This window comes from Apodemus sylvaticus, chromosome 17, assembly GCF_947179515.1.
Source record: "Apodemus sylvaticus chromosome 17, mApoSyl1.1, whole genome shotgun sequence".
Taxonomy (NCBI): domain Eukaryota; kingdom Metazoa; phylum Chordata; class Mammalia; order Rodentia; family Muridae; genus Apodemus; species Apodemus sylvaticus.
Genome location: NC_067488.1, coordinates 54,697,772 through 54,714,234, shown reverse-complemented (window position 1 = coordinate 54,714,234; position 16,463 = coordinate 54,697,772). Strand labels below are relative to the sequence as shown.

The 16,463-nt window shown below is 52.7% G+C and overlaps 2 protein-coding genes across 3 annotated transcripts in view; one reads left to right on the top strand and one right to left on the bottom strand.

The window, feature by feature from the left end:
* Window positions 1-7,065, top strand: part of Cerk (ceramide kinase) — a 43,398-nt gene extending 36,333 nt beyond the window's left edge. Inside the window, exons 9-13 of the mRNA XM_052161417.1 lie at window positions 77-182; window positions 847-923; window positions 2,085-2,290; window positions 3,238-3,446; window positions 4,468-7,065. Coding sequence (XP_052017377.1) covers window positions 77-182; window positions 847-923; window positions 2,085-2,290; window positions 3,238-3,446; window positions 4,468-4,522 — 653 coding nt within the window. The 3' untranslated portion in view covers window positions 4,523-7,065. The remainder of the gene's footprint in view (window positions 1-76; window positions 183-846; window positions 924-2,084; window positions 2,291-3,237; window positions 3,447-4,467) is intronic.
* Window positions 7,066-8,788: 1,723 nt separating this feature from the next.
* The window catches only part of Gramd4 (GRAM domain containing 4), an 80,368-nt gene continuing 72,693 nt past the window's right edge, over window positions 8,789-16,463 (bottom strand). For both annotated transcript variants that reach the window (XM_052161415.1, XM_052161416.1), the window contains exons 12-19: window positions 16,166-16,209; window positions 15,990-16,099; window positions 15,712-15,866; window positions 14,373-14,517; window positions 13,484-13,577; window positions 12,630-12,714; window positions 11,500-11,568; window positions 8,789-11,095 (exon numbers count right to left, since the gene is read on the bottom strand). In XM_052161415.1, the coding sequence (XP_052017375.1) occupies window positions 10,991-11,095; window positions 11,500-11,568; window positions 12,630-12,714; window positions 13,484-13,577; window positions 14,373-14,517; window positions 15,712-15,866; window positions 15,990-16,099; window positions 16,166-16,209 (807 nt within the window). In that variant the 3' untranslated portion in view covers window positions 8,789-10,990. The remainder of the gene's footprint in view (window positions 11,096-11,499; window positions 11,569-12,629; window positions 12,715-13,483; window positions 13,578-14,372; window positions 14,518-15,711; window positions 15,867-15,989; window positions 16,100-16,165; window positions 16,210-16,463) is intronic.

The following is a 16,463-nucleotide window of genomic DNA, read 5'->3' as shown; positions in this document are numbered from 1 at the left end:
GTGCGCAAATCAGGACACTCACAACCAGGCAGTGACAAATGGGTGCTCTTTCTCATCTGCTCTTTTCCTGTCCCAGGGTTGAAGGCCTTTCTCTCTCATCAGTACTATGAAGGGACAGTGTCCTTCCTCCCCGCACAGCACACGGTGGGATCTCCACGGGACAAGAAACCCTGCCGGGCTGGGTAAGCAGGTGCATGTCTGCTTGGGTTTCCATTGTAAATGACTTGACCTGTGCAGGGCTGATTAGGAGACTGTCCCTGTTAGGACAGTAGATGCAGAAGGACCTTCCAGATGTAGAGGGGAAGACTCCGAGTTTCATAGGGTTGTGTAGAGCTTCCCAGTTCATAGATGCTTCCAGAAGAGCTGACCTGTTGACTCCATCCTGGTGGTGTGCACAGCAGCCATGTTCTCCCCAAGGTGCAGACTCAAGGGGTGGATCCAATACGAGGCTAGTCTCACCCACACCCAGATAAGAAATCTGCACCAAGTCAGTGGCTCAGCTCCGAGTTACTGACCGGAGCACAGGCTCATCACGTCTGTTCCCTGAGACAAAGGCACTCTCACCCACCATGGGTGCATCTTGAGCTGGGTGGCCACGCCTATCCTAGAGATGTTTGCAAGCCCTGGAGAAGGAAACTGCTGATTAATAGGGGTGAGTTTAGGTCTAATCTCGAGAGTTCGAGAGTGGTACCCTAAAGAACGATTTCCGGTGGAGCCTTTGAAACTCAAGCTTCTTACTGTCCGAAAGGAGTTTAAATGCTTTTCTGTGTGTCGAGACCAGGAGCTTGGCTTTTTAAAGGCGCTCAGTGCATGCACTAGAGGCAAGGCGAGCATGCTGTCTTTCAGGTGCTTTGTGTGCAGGCAGAGCAAGCAACAGCTGGAAGAAGAACAGAAGAAAGCCCTGTATGGCCTGGAGAACGCAGGTAATCATTGCGAGCGTGCTCTTGTGCACGCGCCTCGAAGCGCGTGACCGTCCACCCACCTCCCCTCTCTTTCTGGTTGTACGGTGTCAATTTTCCTGTCTGGCTCCAGGCAGCCTGGAGTCATTTCAGCATAGGAGATGCTAGGGAGCCTTGATATTTGTAGGAAGGTGTTCCATCACCGTCACAAGGCTGGCTGGAACCACAGCTGCCTTTCCAGCTGCTATGAAAGATGGATTGGCAAATGTCCTGCTAGGGCTTAGCTGAACGTGTGCCTTCCGCTGTATTCACCACAAGGTCTTTGTTACACCCCCTTCCCTGCAGGGATGACAGCTACAGTGTGTGGATAAATGGGCGTGCTCCGGGCCTATAGCGTTGTCCATGGGCTGTTGAGACTGGAATTTTGTGTAGTATTTTTTTTTTTTTACAAGCTATTGCTCTTTTAATTTTTTTTTTAGACTAACCAAAATCTGTGGCAACCATTTTTAGCCTATAAGCCATATAAAAAGAAATGGTAGGTCAGATCCACCACCCCCTGCATAGGGCTGCTCACCCTTGCAAAACTCCTCTCCGAAGGAGAAATAACCTGCTCCCCATAAAACCTGCTGTGGGGAGGGGTGGGCTGGAGAGATGGTTCAGCAGTTAAGCGCACTGAAGCACTTGACTGCCCTTCCCAAGATCCTGAGTTCAAATCCTAGCAACCACATGGTGGCTCACGACCATCCGTAGTGCAATTTGACGCCCTCTTCTGGAGTGTCTGAGACAGCTACAGTGTACTTACATATAATAAATCGATAAATCAGCTGGGCGGTGGTGGCGCACGCCTGTAATCCCAGCATTCTGGGAGGCAGAGGCAGGCAGATTTCTGAGTTCGAGGCCAGCCTGGTCTACAGAGTGAGCTCCAGGACAGCCAGGGCTACACAGAGAAACCCAAATCCAAAATAAATAAATAAATAAGTCAATAAATCTTAAAAAAAAAAAAAAGGCCTGCTGGGAGGGGGGTCCCGAGGCGAGTGGGCAGTGGTCCCATGGTGTGCAGTCAGGCCGGGGTGAAAGGCAGGTGCACCCAGCGGGAGGGAGGTGGAGCAGCCAGCACCCCTTGCATGCCAGGCAGCGACCTCTGTGCCACATCGACCTTAGCGCCCACCCGCTGTTCCTCCGCAGAGGAAGTAGAAGAGTGGCAAGTGGCCTGTGGGAAGTTCCTGGCCATCAACGCCACCAACATGTCCTGTGCTTGCCCTCGGAGCCCCAGGGGCCTGTCCCCATTTGCCCACCTGGGAGATGGGTCTTCTGACCTCATCCTTATCCGGAAGTGCTCCAGGTTCAATTTCCTGAGATTCCTCATCCGGCACACGAACCAGGAGGACCAGGTGAGGCGCACTCTTGCCCTGACCGACCGAGGTCATTTACATTTGGGCAATCCCCCCCCCACCACCACCACCACAGTACTGGTTTGTAGGATCTGTTGTTAACTCCAGGGAAGTTAAATCTTTGGGAGGGAAATCTTTGGGTGTTTCACTCTCCTTAAGCTCCTTGTCAGTTCCTGCATGTAAATTTTCATTTTTAAAATATGAGTCTGGGTGCCAGAGAGGTGGCTCAGCCGTTAAGAGCATTGGTTGTCCTTGCAGAAGAACTACATTCAGTTTCCTAGCACCCACATACTAGCTTTCAAGTGTCAATAACTCCAGTTTTAAGGGATCCAATGCCATTTTTCTGGCCTCCACGGGCATCAGGCACACACATGGTGTACAGATAGATATATGTGCAGGCAAACCCCACCCCCCAACACACACACTTAAAAATAATTTTTAGAAATACAGAATTCTACAAATCACCCCTAATGAACCATAGGATTCTTTAAAGTATTTATATCTGTGGAGGATTTTTAAAGATAACGTGTGTGTGTGTATGTGTGTGTGTGTGTGTGTGTGTGTGTATGTGCATGTGTGTACCATTGCTCACAGAGAACAAACATGTTGGATTCCCCTGGAACTGAAGTTACAAGCAGTTGCTTGTTGAGCTGCCTGATGTGGGTTCTGGGAATCAAACTTGATTCCTCTGCAAAGCGTTCTGAGCACGTAACCTCTGCGCCATCTCCCTGGTCTCAGACCTGAGATTCATAGGTATCGGCAGTTGTTCGAAGCTCCTGGGAGGGCAGTACACATCCGGTCTCTAAGTTGTCAGACACGGAGGGCTGATGGCCTGGGGACACTTGTATGCGTCTTCAATGGGGCGCGAGTCCTGGCTGGCTGAAGCAGCCGAGGTGGGGCGCTTGCCTCACACACTCACCGCTGCCCCACGATGTTTGCCTCCACAGTTCGACTTCACTTTTGTTGAAGTTTATCGAGTCAAGAAATTCCACTTCACATCAAAGCACGTGGAGGATGAGGACAATGACTTGAAGGAACTAGAGAAGCAGAAGTTTGGGCATATCCGCAAGGACAAGCCGCCGTGCGCATGCTCAGCCTCCAGAAGCTCCTGGAACTGTGACGGGGAGATCCTGCACAGCCCCGCCATCGAGGTCAGGTGAGTGGGCGGGGCCCCCGCCACCCGCCCAGATGTCTGTCTGTCCCCACCAAAGGGTGCTTCACAGACATCTCGACCGCTCACCGGGGTTTGTGGCAGAAAGCACGAGGCGTTGTTTCCCCGTGTCCTTATGCCAGGTGTGGAAGCTGTGTAGTCTGACGTGTGCATGGGGCAGGTGCTGACTCTGGCGCTGTGTGTTGCAGACAGGTTCCTGGGGCTTTGAGACTCCTCGGCTCTGTTCTCTTTCTCCGCCATACTTGCCATTCTGCCCTTGGTCTCTGTCAGTCTTAGTCCCCCTCTCTAGTTAAAATAAGCAAAAGCGACTGGCTTCCTAGATGCTTTCCAAGTCCCGGACTCCTCTCCCCACCCCGCCCCGCATCCCCCTCCACCCCCCACGCCCCAAGAGCCTATGGTCAGTGATAGGTGCTCAAGGTTGGGATATGGGGCACCAGGCAGGAGTCAGAGGAATCAGGAAGGGCATACTGGTTCTGTCAGGTAAAGAAGGAGGACATAGGAGCCTCGGAGGAGCCCCTAGAGGCCACACCACACAGCCTTAGGGGCCTCGGAAGCCTCCGGTGGCCCATAAGGACGTGTGCAAGAACCTGGGGCCAGGTGGCTGGCTCTGAGTGACTTCACCCAGTCACCAAAGGGAGCTCAGAGACACTCTTAGCCAAGCTTACAGGGTTGGTACTGAGCCTTAACACGAGTCACCCCGGAACTTGCTAACTAGGCCTCGAGTGCCCAGTATCCAAGCAGTGAGTAGGCCGGAGGAAGGCTTCCCCTGCCCACTCTTGCCGGTGGAGGGCATTTGTTCCCCAACCAATAGAACAGAACAAGGAAAAGTCTTTCCCTGCAAAAAGAATAAAGCAAGGCGTCTTTTGAGAACAACACACTGTTAATGTGGTTGTGCGGCGCATTCGGAGACCGCGGGAGAACTGTGAGATTCCGGGAGGTGCGGGCTCAGGTCAGCTGTGAGTGGCGGGACACGCGTGGAGTTTAAAGGCGCTGTTTGTCTCCGCAGGGTCCACTGCCAGCTGGTGCGCCTCTTTGCTCGGGGAATCGAAGAAGAGTCCTAAGCAAGAATCCCAAAGCCCAGGAGCCGTCTGCCTTGAGCTTGGGGAGTGTGAAAATTCCTTAAGAAAAATTCGACAGACCAATTATGTTGATATATCCATTTGAATTTAGAAATTTATTTTTGATAGGTAAATCTTGGTTTTTAGAAAAGACAGCTTTGTCAACAATTCTGTATCCATACCTGGCACCCTCGGCTCCGCGCACGCGCACTTCCGTGTCGCTCTTCACCTGTTCTCAGCAATCGGCGCTTGCTGGTTCCGGGCATGGGTTTCCTAGCTTTTAGCCATGCCGACCATGCAGATTTCAAGACGGCCCTTTAGTGGGCTACACTGCAATAATTTTAGGGACATTATAACATGACTACGTCCCAGGAATCAGGTTACACCATCTGGACACACGGGTAACAACCCAGTCACCCCGACTCCTTTGGTGATTTTCTCTGGAGTTGTCCGTGACCAGGTTTGGGAAGGTAGACTGCTGTCTTTGCCTTCGCTTTACATCCACCTTCATTTATGATCAGGATGTCGCTATGTGGCCCCTGCCGCACACCACAACTGTAACTCAGCGAGGTCCTCCGCACAGCTACACCTGCAGATCGGGGGGCCATGTCACTGCGAGAAGACACCCAGGGTGACGTCTCATCCTCAGGATCCCCACATCCGCTGCCATCACAGCTGCATCTTGTGAGACAATCCAGCAAAGCGCCCACTTGGAAGCTTCACTCTGTCAGCCCTGGTACCCTGCACACCCCGGCCAGGGCAGTCTGTGAAGCGCTGGCTAAGAGGAGGCTGTATTTGGAATCAAAGCACTTTCATAGCTGGGTTTTGAGGGAGATAGAAGGTGGCAGGGATAGAGGGTAACTGGCACACACAGAGGGTACTTTGTGAGTTCGATACCACCCTCAACCCGACTGTTACCAGCGGGATGGTGGATGATCTCAGGTCACCCCACCCCCAGGAACCCTGGTGCAAGCCTTATTCCTGGGTCCACATCCATTCTTCCTGCACCATGGATTGTGTCCCATGTACTTATTCACAGCTTCCTCCGCGTCCATCTCATCCTATGTTCAATATAATCCACGTCTTGGCTATTTGCTGTCTCCACAAGGGGCGCTAGATGCCCTGGCTGAAGCCCTGGGCTCATGACCAGTTTTCCTCTGAAGGCATTCCTGACCCAGGGGCTTCTCAGCCACACATTATGGCCTGTGCTGTGTCTACAGACAGACGCATCTGAAATGTGTGTAAAAAGGGTTTTATGTGAAATTCAAGACCACGCAGCTTAAACTTGACTTGCAAATGGGGAAGGGCACTGACTGTTACAAGAGTAGGTTTTAGGTTCTGCTTTGGGAAAAGCATGCGTCTCTTGCGGGTCCTGTTACTTGCTTAGCTGTGCGGAGTTCTGCGGGCTGCACCGCTTTCTAGGTGCTCTTTCACTGACCTCTGTTTTGAGGCGTACACGAAATCCTGTTTAGTACTCAGTCCCATCCAGACAAAAGAGCAGCTATAAAGGAAGCGGCTATGTTTAGGGACCACTTTAAAGGCAACTGTGTGGTGGTGCTATTTAATGATTGTTGAGTAGAAAGCTCACTAGAAAGAATAAATGCACCTAGCAATTTCTATCCAGATCTGTCCCTGGATGGGCAGAGCCCAAAGGTACCAGACTAGCAGCTCTGTGAGTAGGTAGGCAGCCCTGGAGCAGTGTCGGGGCAGATGCTCAGTTGGCCACCTCAATGTGCCCCCTCACCCCTGTCATTCTAGAGGGGACTGGGGCCGAGGCAGCTGTGGGTGCCCCCTGGATCTCAGGAACTGCACTCTCCTCCGAGGATTCAGGTCTTCACTGGCCTTGCCACATGATACCCATGCCCTGGTCCACCCCCTGCCACTGCCAGTTCTGGAGGAGAGATGCAGACAGAAGGTGCTTTGACGGTGCTTAGCAGTGCAAGCCATGTCCGGAATCTCAAAACTTGGCGCTATCGTGGAGCATGGTGAGTGTCAGAGACTTAGGACCCTTGACACGCAGGATGGGGTGGGGACCCCGATATTCCCAACCAGTAGAGGTCTCCATGATGCTTTTTAGATGCAATAGCCCAACCTCCCTGGGTCTTAGGTATTTTAGGAGAAAAAAAAAAAAAAAAAAAAAAAAAAAAAACAGGGGTAAAGGTTAGACAGTGGCAACTTAGGATCCTGTAGGGGATCCGGTCCGTGTTAGGGGATCCGGTCCGTGTTTTAACTCCCACTGGTGCACACTAATTAGGCAGCAGTCTTATGCAGTAACTTATTCTTGTTTCTGGAAACTAAGCAGCAGGAACAGGGGAGCCACTGGTTTCCCAGAGGCTGCTTCATTCCTCAATGCAATCTCCTGGAGCTGCTGGGAGCACTGACTGGGAGCACTGACTGGGAGCACTGATAAGAATGGCCCAGTATGCCTCCTGGTCTTGCTGGCTTCAAGATTAGGAAATGGCATATTTGATCTGATATGTTTGAGAAGACAAAAATAAAAAAATAAAAAATAAAGCTACTTTGGGTAGAATATGGCTTTCCCTCAACCCTCCTTTACAAGTTCTTTTTGTTGTTGTTGTTGTTTTGTTCTGTTTTTTCAAGACAGGGTTTCTCTGTGTAGCCCTGGCTGTCCTGGAACTCACTCTGTAGACCAGGCTGGCCTCGAACTCAGAAATCCGCCTGCTTCTGCCTCCCAAGTACAAGTTCTTTTGAACACAGATTTAAAAAAAAAAAAAAAGATGAAATCACAGTTTAATGAATCTTTGCTAAGAAACTAAATGACACCCTAAATATTCACGGTGCTCTCCCTGACTTGTCCACCCCTCCCCCAGGCCCCTTGTGGGCTGCTCTGCTGCCATTTTAACATGCGAGCAGTCCCTCCCTGTGTCACCTGGGGTTCATCTCACACAGCATTATTATTTAGCTAGTAGGCTCTGCCACTGGCCAGAAGGAAACACGCCAGGTGTTTCTTCACAACTGGTCTCTTACTGATACAGCTGCGCTTGCCTGGTACAGCTCTGCTGGGTAGAGCATGAACACTGTCTCTACAGAGCCAGCCACAGTGGCTCACATCGGGGTCTGCATGCACTGTGCCCTCAGACACCCCGCCTGGCCTAAGGGAACCAAATGTGAGCCTCACACAGGACTAGGCATGGTGATGCTATACACCTGAGAGGTCGTGCCACTGGCTCAGGAAGACAGCTGCAGAGACACAGAGAGGGTGAGTGAGGAGTGATTAGGACTTCATGGCGGTGTGTGCTCTTGGGAGAGTATTCTATTTGCTAAGTACCTAGGGAACTCTGACTATGCTATGTCACAGCACCAAAGCCTGTGTGTGCTATGGACGGATGGGTGGAAGGGTAGATGGGTGTGATGTATGTATGTATGTATGTATGTATGAGCGGATGAGCAGATGGGGTGGACAGATGGATGGACAGGTGGTATATGCTTGTTATAGATAGATATCGTATCCCTCTGCATCCACTGTTGGTATCTTAGTCAGGGTTTCTATTCCTGCACAAACATCATGACCAAGAAGCAAGTTGGGGAGGAAAGGGTTTATTCAGCTTACACTTCCACACTGCTATTCATCACCAAAGGAAGTCAGGACTGGAACTCAAGCAGGTCAGGAGGCAGGAGCTGATGCAGAGGCCATGGAGGGATGTTGCTTCCCCTGGCTTGCTCACTTGCTTTCTAATAGAACCCAAGAGCACCAGCCTAGGGATGGCACCACCCACAAGGGGCCCTCCCTCCTTGATCACTAATGGAGAAAACGCCCCACAGCTGGATCTCATGGAGGCACTTCCCCAACTGAAGTTTCTCTGTGATAACTTCAGCCTATGTCAAGTTGACACACAAAACCAGCCAGTACAGTCGGTATCTGAATAAAGTCACAGCTTTGCCAGAGACCCTTCTGCTCAGGACCCCAGGCTGGCAGAGACCACAGCTCAACAGAGCCAAGGCATTGCCTGGTCCAGACTCCCCCTCACACACCCAGGGCCAGCCACTTCTCCTGCCTGTCTTCTGGGACTCAGGGATTACCTCCTGCTCCCAGTCTCCCTCACACCAAGGGGCACAGTCAGGGGGCAATCAGCACCCACTCCCCATCTCTCTTCAGACCCAAGCCTTCATTCTCGCAGACAGTTTTGTGCTGAACCCAATGGCACTAGTGGTGTAAGCCTGGTGTGGTGTAGGCCCGGGAGCTAGCTATCCTGCTGCTCTCCCGACCAACATCTACACAGTCTGCTAAGAACAGAGAACTCCCCAGACTCAGCACGGAGCATTTTAGGTTTATTAAATAAAAATTATAATTTATACAAGACTTTGTATCTAAACAAGATTTTCTTTTAAAAAAAAAAGTGACAGGATTTTTTTCCCTATCCTTTATAGAATATGATCCTTTTGTAGAACAAAAGTTACACCAGTAACAATTATGTACAGATCCAAAATGGACTCAAGCTTCACACATACAAAATTGAACATTCTAGGTCAGTGATTAGTGAGCAATTAAACACCTGCCCAGATCACACAATCCAGTACAAACCCCAGTGTCTCTCTAAGTATTCCTAGAAGCTGCACAGGCCCCTGGCCCAGCTCTGGCCCCTGAGCTCCACCCAAAGACCTGCTGGTGGCCAATGGTGGAACTTGGGGCTGCTGCCACCTCCCTGACCCACTGCCCTGGTCCATGGTCAGTCTTCATCTCTCTTTCCCAGAGAAAGAGACTCAAACTAAACCACTTGTTCCACCCCGAAAGCCTACACAGCTTAAGGCCTCTCTGTGGCACACCAGGTGGTAACACTCACCAACCCCAGCACTGCCAGGGTCCATAAAGCGTCAGCCACCGTGTGTGGCTATCACCCATGAAGCCATCCCCACAGACAGATCAGAGGCCATGTTGCCTCCCCTCTGGCTTGTTGGGGTGCTCCTTAGCTCACGCCACGCTCTTAAAGCACGAGCATATTCCAGGGGCCCAAGCCACAGCCCTGGGTGGAGGGTCCTGCCTCCCCGTTCAGAATCCTTCAGCTATGTGCCTGGAGCCATACGGCCTTTGACGCTCACTGGAGTGGTACGTGTGCTTGATCTGGTTGCCAGGCAAGCCCTTCCCACCCCCAGTGTGTGGCCTGAAGTCCCTGGGAATGAGGTGTCATGAGCCCAAGCCACCGGGCCTCACACCCACACCCCGGCAAATGAGCGTTGGAGCAAAGGTAAAAATTACATTTGAAAAATGGTACAAAAATAAGAAAGACAGCTTGCTCTCTGTAAAAAATATAATCTTCTGTTTCTTCAAAAAAGCAATCTCAGTGACATCTGAAGGACTTGGGACAAGCTGAAGGAGCCAGAGTGGTCCACCTGGGAAATCCACAGGTGGCATAGTGGTTGCCCCCTTCAGAGGCCCAGGCCTGCAAGATCGCACACCCATGAAGTCTCTACCTTTGCTGGGGCAGGGAGTATGGGTAGGGTGGGATCTGCCTTATCCTTGCAGGGCGTGCAGTGAGAGAGAATACTGTTAGCTGTCAGAGGTACAGAGCAGCTTGGGCCCCTGACCTCTAGGCTCTGCCCACAGCTGTCTCCTGTGGCACAGGGCCCTCCTCTATCTCCCTCACAGCCCCTCAGGACAGCTCCTTGAACCCATCCGGTTACTCAGAGTGGCTGCAGCCTGAAGGCCAAACGCCAGTCAGACGACCACCATGGAGTCTCAGCCTCTTACTTAACAGCAGGGCGGAGAATGCTCCCCGAACCCTCCAAAGAGCAAAGTGTTAAAAAGTGTGCTTTTGCCGACATGCCATTCTGGGCCCTCGCCGGACACCCACCGCTGGCCTGACCTCTTGGCTAGAGTGTCGGGCCGAGGACAGCCAGGTGAATGATAGCTCAATACCCAGACACTGAAACTGGAGGGGAAGTTACCCCCAAAACACCAAGCCCTACCCACAGCCTCGAAGTGCCCACAGTAGGTCCAACGTGGAAGGAGGGTCTGCGGGCTGGGTGAGATGACTGGTCATTTCTTCACTGGAGAGGGGTCGCCCCACCATTCCTCTCTGTCTCACCACCCCTGCAGGAAGGGGCCACAACCATTCCCAGCTATGGCTTTAGTGGAAAAAGCCTCTGGAGAACAAGGATCAGAAGACCAAGGAGCCTCTCAGGATGACAAGGGCTAGGTCTGTACCCAGGCCAGGAAGGAGAGTGAGGAGCTGTGCTTAGCAGGGCCTGAGGACCAGTGTCTCGTGTGCCATTCTTCCAACAGGTTAAGAGGATCCTCTGCCCACCTGTGTCCACAGGTGGCCATGAAGGTGCTTCACGCGCTCAGCACGGGCCAGCCCGGCACCATTCCGTGTGAGGTCCAGCCCTTCTGGTCTGCAGGACCTGGGCCAATATAACCAGCCAGGGTCCCGGGAGAATTATTGCCGAAGATCCTGAGGACGCCTGCTCCTCTAGCCAATTGGAAGGGATTCCAGCAAGGCCTGGGAGTCAATACTAGCTGTCACCGCCAGAGGCCGCTGCAGATGTGATTTTCACATACTGGCTGAATATGGTCTCAAAGGCTTCGTCCCTGTGCACCATGGCGCCAAACACCAGCGGCTGGGGGAGAAGAAATGGATTGTGGGGGGATGAGCGCTTCATAGCCAGGCTGGGGCTACTGTGGCCCCTGTTAGACCAGGGTACCAGCCTGGCAGGGAGTAGATAGCCTGGCGAATGACCAGATACTCTCTCACCCAGAAGACTCTAGCCCAAGCCTTTTCTCCTTGAATATCTGCTGGATCCATTCTCTCTGGGCCTTATTAACATGTCTGTCCTGTAACTGTATGGCGCCCACCCAAGCTAAGCTTCTTGGATCTTGACTCCATGGAGTAGGTTCCTGTGTTGAGGGAGAAGGGAGCTTCCCCTCAAGCTGAAACCACATTCCAGAGAGGCTCACTCAGGTCCCCTGGCCAGGAGAAGGGGCCGGGGGCGGGGGAGGGGGCTGTCATCTGCCAGGTACTTACTTTCTGGGTTGATGGTGTAGATACAGCAATTCCCATCCCAGAGCCAGGGAGGACAGACAAGACTTTGTACTGAAATGAAAAGGTACAACCACTATTACCTGCTTCTCCTAAGGGCAAGGATGAAGCTAGTCCCCCACATGTCCAGGACATGCTCCTCCTACAGGACACGCTCCTACAGGTCAGGCACACAGACACCAAGACCCGTAGAGGCCTAGGACATCCCAGCCATAGGAGGTAAAGGGCTGTGTCTTCTGATTTTGTGGTGCCCTACCCCACACCCCCCGGTACGGCTGATAGTCAGTGTAAGGCCACCACTGGTCAGCATGACTGATCCCTAAGGATAGGCTAGGATGATCCTGGCTGTGGCCTGACAGCATGCCTTCTGGTTACCTGACTGTGAACCTGGGGACGTAACTAGATAGCCATGGGCTGAAGGCAACAGAAGGACCCTGTCTTATACTAGGACCATTCTTGACTTTTGCCAGCTTGGGCCCAGGCTACTTGGTTGGTCCTAAGCTCAGCAGTCATTCGTCCTCTGATCCACCCCCCCCCCCAGCCCTCTAGACACCGCATATCCCACATACCAACCCTCTGGGGAAAGCCTCACTCCATGTGTACAAATGTCTGTAAGTGCCTGTGGCAGGACCCCAACATTTCTTGGGGGTGTCTCAGACCCAGGCGGAAGGTCTGATTCTCCTTTCAAGACACAGCAAGGGCTGGGATGTAGCTCAGCTGATAGCTTTCTTAACATGTATGAAGCCCTGGGTTTGATTCCCAGCAGCACACAGAAAAACAAACCAACAACAAAAAAACAAGACAAGCAAACAGACAAACAAAAGACTTCAGGGTTAGCCTGGATTACATGAGATCCGAGAAGCAGGGGGGGGGGGGGTGAGTCCAGCAGGTCAGGCAGATGTCACTCTTGCCCCTTTCTGTGTGTATAATACTGACCAGGCCAGGTGGTGACTCCCAGGGACATGGGAGAAGTGGGACTGCACTGTGGCCCAAGGCGCTCAACTATCTCAGAAGGAGAAGTCTCTAGATCACACCTCCCCCAACCCTGGGCTCGTACCGGGAATCCTCTCCATCTTTGTGACCTACTGACCCCCAGGCTGTACGTGGGCACCCACCTTCTGGATGTCTGTGATGTCCATCAACTTGATCACCTTGTTCCTCTTTGATGACCCAGATTTGGAGCTTTCGAAGCACAGGTAACTGGAAGGGGGTGGGGATAAATGCAGAGGCATGGGGCAGCCACGGGGTGGGGGCCCTCCCCGACTGCCTCCACAGCCCCATGGATGGACGGTGACCCCACACTCTGCACCTGTAAGGAACTGAACTTCTCTGTGCTATATCTAGATCTAGGCCTTTCTGTCCCAGAAGATTGCTAGCAGGAGCAGCAGGGACTTGTCCTGAGGCCTCACCAGGCTCTCCCGGGCAGACTCCTTTGACTGGGTGAGCAGGAAGGGACTTGGGGCTATGGTTATTGCTGTAGGTGCAGGGAGGGGACAGGATGGTAAAGGGCCCCATGAAATGACCATCTATACACCCTACCCCTGTTGTAGCCCTCCCTCAGATCCCACGGGGTGCTGAGGCATAGCATGGACAGGGTGCTTTGTAATCCCAGAGTGGAGAAAGGCCAAAGCTACCTTTAGCCTAGCCTCAGACAGCAAATGTCCCGGACTGGACCCTCAAAGATCCCTATATGAAGTCTACTTCCTGAGAGATTCTAACCCTTGTCTATCTGAACAGCCATGAGCCCCACCCACATGAGCATCCCAAATGAGAGAATCCATCAACCCAAGGGAGGGCGGGGCTGGCCCAGGAATAGAGCCCGGAAGTCCAGAGAATGTGGAACAGAGGTTGGGTCTGAGCACTGCAAAACCTGCTTGCTGGACCTGGGCGTGTGTCTGGGAACCGGGGAGGACCTTCACCCACTTCCTCCCTCCCCGACAGTTACGCTTGGGCCTGTGACATCACTCACTTCTCTGTCACGTACAGAACCCCATTCCTGATGTAGTCCGTGGGCATCTTCCGGTCTCTGTTAATGAGGCAGCAACGCCAACCATTCTCGCACACTGATGGAGAAAACGGACCTGGAATTTCCTTCCTCTGGAAATACCTGGGCCTTGACCTGGGCTGGGGCCTGTCAGCACCAACTTGTTAAAGATGTAACCACATCCGCAAGGGACTGGCAGAATAGGTCCAAGTGTGACTGATGGGGGCACAGTGCTCTTCCAGCACACGTCAGCCCTGGGTTCCTTCCCAGCACTGTGAATACACACAGAGTCCACGGAGGGTGGGGAGAGCTTTCCTCTGACAATAACCAAATTAAGCTGCAGTCCATACTGACTCAGGAAGCTTTTCCCACACCAAGCCTGCAGCACAGGAGGAGACTCTCAAGGAAGGAGACTCTGCCTCTCAGACACTTACTGAACACCTTTCCAGAAGGCTGACTGGACAACCCAGTCTTGAGGTATCTGTGACAGGTTGCACACTCAAGCCAAAATGCCAGGGCACACCTGGGTTAGTGTCAGGTTTGTATCCTGCAGTTAATGATATGAGAATCCCCAGCAAGTGGGCAGGTAAGGCTGAGCCCTACTCTCTGGGGATTCCTGCTTTGAGAAGTCCATCTGAATCTACGCTGAAAACAGTTCAGGGACTGTGATGTCATACCTCCTCCTGATTCCTGGAACAACCCAAGACCCTACTCCTATGTGGCCTCTCCCGGGAAGTAAGTCTGGGCCTTTTCCTCACAGGTCCCTTCAGAAGATCCTGGGGGTAAGGTCATGCCTCCTGTGTGGGCTCAGACCCTGCCCCAGTCTTCCCTCTACTCCATGACTGGCTGGGTCATGGACTCATCGCATGCTTACCTGCTAGTGGGCGCTCGTTTTCAGTCAAGTTAAAGATTTCGTGGAAGTTTCCCTTCTTGGTGCTGTGAAAGCGACCAGCATCTTCGTCCTTACTCAGACCAGCTGGAGCACTGGAGACGTAGCTCCGTGATGAGGCTGTCTGCAGCTGCCAACAGCACACAGTCCTGGTCAGGCTCTGGCAAGAGGCAGCTGGACCTGCTGCTAATGCAGGGACACGCTGGCCTGCCTGCCTGCCTAAACCAGCTGCAAATGGACAGATGGGCTCTATCCCCTCTGAAAAAAATGTAGGGTGTAGATCCCACAGGCCTCTTCAGTGGGCCTGCATTGGATATATTCCGCTTGCTACCTGGGCTAGATAAGACACTTCCCCACCCCCACCCCCAGAGATGTGCACAGTGCTGGAACTAAGCCCAGGCTCCAGCACACACAAGGACACAGCTGCCTAGCATGGGATTTGCACTAGCGCAGTTAAAATTGACATTTCAGAAGTCAACTGGTCACACAAGTCTAGAAAATCAATCATAGCACAGCAATGTCATAGCATCAGCCTGCAGCAGGCCCGAGGGGGCTTCCACATGGACACAGTACCTTGTCATGCCCTGACAGCTGGCCAGAAAGGAGATGACAGGCACACATGTGACTGTCACAAAAGAAAATGGAGTACGTGTGATGTGAACTTATAAACTGAACACAATTCAGCACAGACACACAAGGCCTGTGGGACACAGGGGACCAAGTGGGGTAGCCTCCACCAGGATGTATCAGCCATGTCCTAGCTTATGATATGTGGTCTTGAGCCCTAGGAGGTTCCTGTCCCAGCCAATCCAGGGCTAAAATGGGGCCTCGATTTGTCCCTAAAGGCCAAGCTGTGTCCTGGGGGACCCTCCACTTGTTGGAAAAGAGCCAGCGGTGCTTCTCCAGGCCTGGCTGCTTTGACCTGTGGCTGATCTCAGCTTCCCAACAGTTTCTGCTGTCCTGGGTCCCAGCATTTCATTCTTACAAAAAGCAGCCAGTCACTGGGGCAGACCCTCCTGAGAGAACACTCATCTGGAGGAGACTCTAATGCAACTTCTTAAACATTCCTGAGAGCACCGCTGGGCCTGGGTACCCCGCCTGCCTAAGGAGAACACACTGACAGGGCTGGCTGCCCCTGAGGTATAAAGTGGAGTGGTCACAGGAGAAAACCTCACGGTGCTTTCCACTGTCTATCTCAGAGGCTGCTAAGGTCTGGAAAACACCAGGCTCCAAGTGAGCAGATGTAGAACCAGAGGTCAGGGTCTATCAGCTTCACAGTTCTGCTTGCACCCACCTCAGGGTGGTGGGGTTTGGAGGGGCTCACCCTGCGTGACACGGTGGCACCAGCACGCTCCTTGAGCTGGGGGTCAGTGGGCAGGCTCCTCCAGATGATGTAGGGAGTGTCGTACTTGGCTCGGAGTCTTGGGCAGCGTTTGAAGATGAAGTCAATTAAGAAAAACTTGATACCAGCATAGAGGCCTGAGGAGAGAGAGCAGGGACACGTCCATGCAGACAAAGGGCGGGCACCCCGCCCATCCCCCCATCTTGTGTGACATTTCCGCTAACCGTTCCCCAGGACAGTGGCATTTTCTTTTTCCTTACCAACAGCGAGCCCCACCAGACGGTAGGGGAAGAAGCAAGAAGCCAGAAAGGCGGCCCACAGGGCGACATAGAGCTTCTGCGTGATCTCAGGTTGCACCCACATGAACAAGCTGGAAGGAAGATGGAGGTCAGGTGGGGCGGTGCACACCACCCTCGCTGTAGGGGCAGCCACTTACTTCTTGATCTTTTCCAGAATGTCAGCCATCTTGCCGAAGAGATTCTGCATGAAGAAGAAACTGAAGTGACCACAAGCTCCAGGACCTGTCAATCATGCAGACACACCCAGAAGGCACCAGGGAAATACACAGCCCACGATCTCCAGAGCCTGGTGGTCCTACTGTGCTAAGCTCACTGGATGTGATGAAGAGGGCAGATAATTTGAGCTCTGACTTTCTGGGGGATGACCAGCCATGAATTCTTGGGGTGCTCAGCCCTGGTGGTAAAAGGCCAGAGATTCATCAGGAAGTCACGTGT